The following is an 8,948-nucleotide window of genomic DNA, read 5'->3' as shown; positions in this document are numbered from 1 at the left end:
AGCATGATCGCGAAGAGTGTAGCTGATGGAGCTCGCCTGGGAACTTGTGACAATACGGTGCCGTTAGGTCGCCGAAGAAATGGTGCGGGGCCCGAGGATTGGGGATCAAATAAAGCAGGGAGAGAGCTAAGGGACATGTGGCGGAATTAGTAGTGGCAGCGAGCAACGTAATGAAATCGTCGGCGGCGACTTCTCTCTGTTATATGTGTTGTGTGGAAGACTGTCATTCCCCTGGCTTTCGCCCAACTCTTTGCCGGCGGAGTCATCTCCTGCATCGACGGAAGCCTCAATGACTGCTTGCGGTTCTCTTTCCGTAACACGGCTGAGAAATCAAGCATTGATTGAGCGAGAACGGAATACCCTTTTCACGAATCGGTCAGATGGGTCTGAAATTTGACTTGTTTCTTCAATGGGGTCAATTTCGATTCGGGTTCTTCGGACTCCTCTGGGCTCATGTACTTCCTCCTTAGTCACGATTCTCTGAGTTCCGTGTAGGCTCTGTATCTAGGTCCTCTCTCCATAGAGTAGCTCTCGGTGGTGAACCTCAAGGGGACTGGATGCTGATCTGGATTAGGGTTCTGTGAGAGAATCAGAGCGATGGGGTCGAGGGCTTCTATTTAAAAATGGGGAATTAGGGTTAGGGTTTGGGTTCGAAAGGGACGGGAAGAGGTAAGGGAAAGGAAGAGGTGGGGGATGGGGGTGGGTTAGGGAAGGTTAGGGGGACGGGTGGAGGAAGGTTTTTGGGTTTTGGTGGCTGTCAAAGAGAAGAAGAATAAGGTTGGTACAGGTGGAGGAAAGAGGAGGCCCGCACCCCTAGGCCATTTTGAAAAATAAAAAATTGTTTTTTTTATTTTTAATTTTTTAATTCTATAATATTGAATTATTAAAAATATATTTAATTATATTTTAAACCAATTAAATTAGTGAGTGGCCCCCGTCTCAAACCATGTCAGTACTTAACAGATAAATTAACAGAAAAATTGATAGAGGTCTAACATTACCACAAATTTGTAAGATTAGGTATGACATTGTCACTTGTAAAAAATGAGTTATGAAAGTGTCGTCACCAATAATTAAGGTAGTTTTTTTGTCATTTACCAAAAAATATAAAAGCAAAATTGTATCTTTGATTTATGTTGTGTTCTACGATCATGTGTCTCGATACATCAACTATATCAGTATCTGTAATTAAAAAGGAACATTTTTCTTTTCTTTTGGCCATCAACCAAACAAACTTTAGCTCTTTGATTTTATAATTGCAATTTTTTATCTCTCGAACTAGACATTTATTTTTCATTGATACAATAACGTGACAAGTTGACATTGACGGTTCAACCAAGCAGCATGAAGCAAAGTAAATAGAAAGAGTTTGCTTTTCAGTGGAGGTAAACTTCCACTACTTATTTTTCTTAATCTTGTTACAAGGGCTTGAAATTTCCGCCCTACAATTGATATTTTTGTGAAAATATCAAAAAAAAAAAAAAATTAGAGAAAGATATGGAAAGAGGGTGAACTCTAGATTTCATCATATGTCAGAGAAACTTTAAATTGCAGCTAAAATCAACATATTTCTTCATATATTACCGACATATTAGTTAAATATTAGAGAAATTCTTATATTTCATCTAAATCAGTATTTGATATTCCCTAAAGTTTCATTTTAAGTTTACATAGCACGCACCCTCACTAGGTGGAGAAAAACTATTTTGCAACTAATGTATGTTTCTAGTTGCACCATTTACGACATTAATGATTGTCATATATTCATATAATGTCTTATTCGATTGTTAGGAAAAAATTATTCATTGCGCTAAAAATACGATTTGATACTTTAAGTGTCGTAGTATAATGAATTGACATTTTTAATTTTTTAATTTTTTTAAATTAATTATATTATATTTAGTATACTAAATTGTGTTTTCTACACACTAAAAAAATACATCATTGGTTGCACAGTTTTCAAGTAGCGTCCCCTGTTTGTTTTTTTTTTTTTTTTTTGTCGTATAAGAGTAAGTAAAACTTTACATTTAGGATTAAAATAGGGAAGTGTTATTGTCATTTCAAAAATCTCATTCTATACTTGTAGTATTTTTCTTTCCAAATATAAAAAATTTGAAATATAAAATGAAATTTTTGAAATATCAATAACAATTCACTTAAAATAAAATAAAATTAGCAACGTAAACGTTTTGGTACGAAAAGTCGCAACGGCGGAAGTTACAGTAGAAAAGAGGGACACGATAGGAGGTTACCCGTGAATGAGTCTCATCGAAAACCCATCCCGAGAGTGCTGGTCCCCACAATTGGCGTTCGACGCCACACGCCCTTCTCAGCTACTTCCTTGAAGAAAAAAACAATTATATAATAGAAATATTATTTCCCCCACGTGCTTAAATTCCCTCGTCCGTCAATGATAAAAATTTTCAATATGCCAATTTCATTATATAAAATTATAAAGACATTTAATACACTAATTAGTATTCCGAACGTACTGAAAATCTCTTCTTCTATTACCGTCTTTTATCCCCACGTGCTCAAATTTCCCCATCCCATTACTTCTACTCCCCTCATCTCTCTCTCTCTCATAATTCCCACACAACTCCATCCCCAAACCCTCTCTCTCTCTCTTTCTCAAAATGAATTTTAATCAAACCAAAACAAAACTAATCTACACAAATTCATTATTAATAATCTCCATCTTCGTCCTCGGTTCGATAATTTCACCCGCCGAGACGACGCCGTCCGGCGATCACAGCCACCCGTTCTTCGAGCTCGATGACTGTTGCCCCAGCTGCAAGGCAAGCCCCGAAGCTCGAAAGAATCTGAGCCTCCAAGCGCTAACCTCTCCGCCAACATCACCGCCGTCGTCGTCTCCTCAGAGCTGTGAGGTTTGGACGGAGGCGTGCTCGGTAGCGGTTTTGAGCCTGGCGAAGCGACCGGATAACGTGGAGTGGTTGAAGACGGTGAGGCGGAGGATCCACGAACATCCAGAGCTCGCTTTCGAGGAGTTCGAGACGAGCCGGCTGGTTCGGGATGAGTTGGACCGGTTGGATATCGGTTACCGGTATCCTTTGGCTAAAACCGGAATCCGAGCTTGGATCGGAACCGGCGGTCCGCCATTTGTCGCCGTCAGGGCTGACATGGACGCCCTTCCAATTCAGGTATTTTTTTATCTTGTTATTTTTTTCACCTGAAGTTGAATACAGGTGTCTGCAGTGTAGACGAAGCTTGAACCGTTCTTTCTTTCTCTCTCTCTCTCTCTTGTTTTTTTTTCCTTAAAATAAAAAATTGAAAATCCTTTCTAATTTCAAATTTTGAGAAGAATTTGAGATAAAGTATCTTAGATTGGTTATGCGTGCAATATACTTGCATTTGAATTCTAATATTTGACAAAGAGAAACAAATTTCAATTTCATAAAACATCATAGGTCGAAAAATCGAATATAACTTGAAGTATTTCAAGTTTTTATTTTCCTCTTTTAATGCTAACACAAAAATAAAAGTTCAGGAGATTGTACAAATGTCGTTTACTCTAGTTCTTGTATACATCCTTTATTCGATGTAGATTGTACAATGAATACAAACATACTTATCTTAGATTCTTGAGTCAGAGAAGTACATGTACAACAAAGAATGTGTACTATTAAAAGGTAGAAAGAGAAAATATGAATGATATTCGTCAGGGAAACAAATTAAAATATCGGCCCGACCTAACACATTGTGAAAAAAATATATATGTAAAAGTAAGCTCTAATGTGGGAATATTAATTATATATAGGAAGCTGTTGAATGGGAGCACAAGAGCAAAGTAGCCGGCAAAATGCACGCATGTGGGCACGATGCGCATGTGACTATGCTAATTGGCGCTGCCAAGATCCTGAAGAACCGTGAACACCTTCTGAAGGTAATTTGGTTTAACAAATGATTAATAATTTCTTGCAGCAATTAGTTACATAATCCTTAATTAGTTAAAAAACAAAAAACAAATTATATCAGATGAAAAATTAAAGAGTTCTAAATTTTTTATGCATTTGCAAGTTACGGCAGAAAAGATAATTAAAGGTATCGACCTTTAATTTAAAGGACACTGTCCAAACTCACTTTGTCCAGATATGGCAGAATGAATTTGTCTTGTTATACCTGACTTCGGTTACCGTGGCCAAGAGGATAGGGGTGCCCTAGAAACTGTGGCCATGAACACGATTCCCAATGTCATGTTTCACATGTGCTTCATTTCAAAGTTTTTTTTGTTGGTTCTTCCATATAAGTAATTAAATTGAAAAAAAAAATGAGAAAGCTGATTTTCTCTTCAATTTATGAAAAGGTTCTTCTGTGCTACAAGTTTTGATGGCCTAGATAGATTTGAATTATTGTTTTTATTTTAATTCAATAAATTCAAATCATCCAATAATCGTGTTATTTAGTTCTACGTAGCATAGAAATGAAACTCATTATTGGAATCCAAGTTATTATTGTATTTTTAGTTAACATAATCTAATTGATTTTTAATCAAGTAACGCATATCTTTTAATTGACTTGTGTTTTTTGTATCCTGACTTCCATGTTTGAGCTGAGACAAGTATTCCTTTTTTATTTGATACTTTTATCATATGATGGTGTACTTTTTTTTTCCCTTATAAAGAGGATTAGTTAGTAGCCAGAAAAACTCACAGTTACATTTCAGCCTCTATAACTTCATTTTGTTAAGAAAAAGAATAAAGGACTACACTTGAAATTTATTGTGTCAAAGGGTATTCTATTTCTGTTATTCCCAAACTTTCACTTAGTGGAATAATTATTGATGCTTTACTAGTTTTCAATTGATGCTATTATTATTAAACACGTAGTCAACTAATCTGGTTTCCTTTTCTTTTTCTTTTTCTTTTTCTTTTTCTTTTTTCTTTTCTTTTTCCTTGTGTTGTAGTTTTATTTATAATTACTAGTATATGGGTATACATAAAGTGTGTGAGAACATTTTTTATTTTTGTTTTTTGAAATAGAAGGAGATAGGAAAAGAGTGATAGAAAATGTGGAAGTGGAAATTTTTTTTTTTTTTTTTAATTGGATATATGTTAGGATTACATGTAGGTGAGGTTTTAAAAAAAAAAAAAACAAAATTTGGTTGTGTGAAATTACATTTATGTCTCATAATTCTTATTCATGTTATTTTTTAATTAAAGAGCTAAACTGGTAATTTCATAAGATTTTGGTTGACAATAAGTGTTTTATTAATCAATAGAGATTTCATCAAACATGAGGGTATTTTAGACTTTTTAAGTATGTAAAGTAGCTTTACATGACTAGTGGTTTTTAATATGACATTGATTCCCTGTCTGTCCTCTATGGTAGCTGGTCGTAGGCTTAATAAAACGATTTTAATTGCTATGTGCACCTGCCCGCCCAAACTATACGCGTGTAATTAAATTTCTCTATTATTTTTATAAAAATATGAAGAAAAACTTATACATAAAGGGATATTATATTCACATAACTTAAACTACTTTTTCACATTTTTTTTTTAATTTTTTTAATATTTTCTACACACTATTAATACTTAATAGAAAAATATTAAAAAATTAAAAAGATGTAAGAAAATAATTTAGAATGTGTGAATATAATTTCTTTACATAAATTGCTTACATCGAGAAGAGTAGTAATAAATTGATTGCTAAATTGATTAGTCGTCCTTTAACTAGAACTGGACTTGGACTGGTAAAGGACCACATAGATTTCTATGGACCATTTCTCATGCATGGAGTTATGCACACATTATTTTTTATATTTTAATAATTTATGTTAAAAATTTGTTAATTTATATTTTTTTATTCTCGTTTATTTTTTTTATTTGATAATCGGAAATTAAAAAGTATGTGAGAAAGGTTAAAAATGGTGTGTGAATCTTAGGGGCTTGGTAGGTCAGCTATGAGTATACATGTTAGACTGTTCAAGTTTTTGCATTTGGCGTTGGCTTAAAAAAACTGCTCAATACAATAAGTTAATAACATGATTGCCAATTTGAGGTTAAGATGCTTGTTCTTAAGCTCTAATGGAGAATAAATTAGTCGTTAGCACAGTCTATGTATACGTTAGCCTCGGATGCCATTAACTCTGTGGAGAGTGAAATGACATTTTCTCATCACATTAGTTTTTCTCGACCAAGAAAAATTTCGGTGGGCTGTTTTAGTTATGCTACAATGATGATTAACATAAAAAAAAAAAAAAATCAATTAAAAAGATGACATATCCTGAAATTTGAAGATTAATTTTCCAGTCACATGTCATTTTTTAACTAGACTTTTAGTCGTCCTATCGTCAAGTTCTACCCAACATATTCAGTTTTCGTTGTTTACATCATCTATAAGCAATGCTTTGAATTATACCGGAAGTCTTAAGTTGATTCGACTTGACATATCGCTTGACAATATACATCTCTGCATGCACAGGGAACTGTAATATTGCTGTTTCAGCCAGCGGAGGAAGCCGGTAATGGTGCAAAGCAAATGATCGGAGATGATGCTTTGGAGGATGTGGAGGCCATATTTGCAGCTCATGTATCCCATGAGCACCCTACTGGCGTCATCGGGTCAAGGCCTGGTCCTTTGCTAGCTGGCTGTGGCTTCTTCAGAGCTGTTATCAGTGGAACCACCGGCTCTACTGACCCTGTTTTGGCGGCCGCCACGACCGTCATCAGCTTGCAGGGCATCGTATCCCGTGAATCAAACCCTTTGGACTCGCAGGTTCGTTAGGTTATCTCTCGACATGGCAAAATTGTAATTTGAGAAGAAGTTACTGAGATAAACCCTAACATGTTGTTTTACCATGCACTCAGGTTGTTTCCGTAACTGCATTCAATGGAGGCGAAGATCTTGGGATGATACCCAACACTGTGGTACTTGGTGGTACTTTCAGGGCTTTCTCCAACACAAACTTCTACAGAATTCTTCAAAGAATTGAAGAGGTTTGTAACTTTTTATATCTTCTCCACCTTTGGTTCTAGGGGGGCTAGCTCAAATTATCATTGCTGACCACATCACACATAGGAAAATAACCCGTGACCTATTTCTCCCTCTCCTCGCGGACGGGAACAATAGAGATAAAGGACAAGCGTGCATTAAACCCGCGACATGAAAGTATTTATATTTATCTTATAAAAATTAGAAGGATAACTTGATATAACGATTCATCTCCAGCTTTTGTGTACTTACGTAAGAGAATAACGTACTTACACTTAAGACGTCACAGTGATGGTATCTTGATTCTATCATACAAATATCATATGTTTAAATGTCTCGTATAAAAATGTAAAATGAACTTGAAATATCACAATCACGATGTTTCAGTTGCATGAAGCTCTTTTATGTTAGTAAACGCAATCTAAGTAGGTTCTTCAATTCTATTTGGTAGATACTTGCTTTTATATAACGTTAATCATTGCCATCCTAAGTTGACGCAGTTAATCTGCATTTTTGGCAAGCAGGTAATTGTGGAGCAAGCAAGTGTTTACAGATGCTCAGCAACAGTGGACTTCTTCAAAAACCAGAACACCATCTATCCTCCAACAGTGAACGATGAGAAAATGCATGAGCATGTGAGCAAAGTGGCCATCGATTTGCTGGGCCCCACCAACTTCAGGGTGGTGCCACCCATGATGGGGGCGGAGGACTTCTCGTTCTACTCGGAGGTCATCCCTGCTGGCTTCTTCTACATCGGGATCAGGAACGAGACCTTGGGCTCCACACACACGGGCCACTCTCCTTATTTTTTCATCGACGAAGATGTTTTGCCAATTGGGGCTGCAACTCATGCGACAATTGCAGAAAGGTACCTCAACGAGCGGTCGCGGGTGACCACAGACGGGTTATTTTAAATAAACCCAGCAGCTAGGTCAAATGCTATTGGTAATGATGTTGTCTCAGATGGGCACAAGGAATCAAGGATGATGTGCTCCTTAAATTTTGGGTGCTTAATTAATTAGGATCAGGGGACTAAGTATAGGGTAAGATTTGTCCCTCTTTTCTTTGATGCAAAGGTATCATCTAGTAGAAGCAGCAGCATTTTCTGCGTATTAGAATGTTGTTTGTAAGTTGTAATATTTTTAATTCAATAATGTTATTCTTACTATAATTTTATACTACATTTTTTTACCATCTTAGGTGGCAAATGAGTTGAACAGCCACATCATCTAAATTAATTAGCATTTAATCAAAATGTTAATCAATAATTAATAAAAAGATTATTGATTAAATGATAATTGTGGTATACGAGGAGTTTTCATCTTCCACCTAAGATTATTTAAGTGTTTTAATTAATAAAAATATTGAAATTAAATGATGCAACTTGTCTAACTCATCTGCCACCTAAAATGATAAAAAAAAATATAGTATAAAATCATAGTAAGAATAGCATTACTTTTTTTAATTTTTATGTTTAGGTTTGCCAATCTCCATATTAATTATAAAGTCATCATTCTTCCAGTTAAATCATCTTTTTATTATACCAAACCCCACTAACACTCGACTACCACAAAGTTGATCAAATGTCACTTCTCACCAGTGTAATGAGTGTTACTCAAACAACCAACCGTTCAAAGGACTCAAATGTCCACAAATATAAGGAAAGCATGTTCACTTATAAAAAATGGATCGACGAGAAATGAATTATTTCTATTCATGTGTTTATTAACAACCAATAAAATGAAAAACTAGGTGAATCTCATTGATTTTAGATACCGCATACCTGAAAATGAAGGTATAGGATAAATACAGAGTATGTTTATCCCATACTCATTCATTTTTATTCCCATACCAAGTAAACATGCCCGAACTACTTACCAAAGTCTAACGGTAATTTTTGCACTCCGTGTTTCTCCCTTGCACTTTTTCTTTTTCTTTCTAGAAATAGGTTGTTCTTTTTTTTTCTATGAGTACATCCATATTTTTACACTAAGA

The 8,948-nt window shown here is 35.3% G+C and overlaps 1 protein-coding gene across 1 annotated transcript; it reads left to right on the top strand.

The window, feature by feature from the left end:
• Nucleotides 1-2,569: 2,569 nt before the first annotated feature.
• On the top strand, nucleotides 2,570-8,248 carry LOC137748334 (IAA-amino acid hydrolase ILR1-like 6). The gene is made up of 5 exons (XM_068488478.1): nucleotides 2,570-3,161; nucleotides 3,779-3,904; nucleotides 6,444-6,737; nucleotides 6,830-6,958; nucleotides 7,478-8,248. Exons 1-5 carry the CDS (start codon nucleotides 2,637-2,639, stop codon nucleotides 7,865-7,867), a joined length of 1,464 nt encoding a protein of 487 aa, XP_068344579.1. The 5' UTR covers nucleotides 2,570-2,636; the 3' UTR covers nucleotides 7,868-8,248.
• Nucleotides 8,249-8,948: the final 700 nt, after the last annotated feature.

The sequence above is a fragment of the Pyrus communis genome, chromosome 1, assembly GCF_963583255.1.
Source record: "Pyrus communis chromosome 1, drPyrComm1.1, whole genome shotgun sequence".
NCBI classification, from domain to species: domain Eukaryota; kingdom Viridiplantae; phylum Streptophyta; class Magnoliopsida; order Rosales; family Rosaceae; genus Pyrus; species Pyrus communis.
The sequence above is the reverse complement of the archived record's forward strand: the minus strand, read 5'-3'. Positions and strand labels throughout refer to the sequence as shown.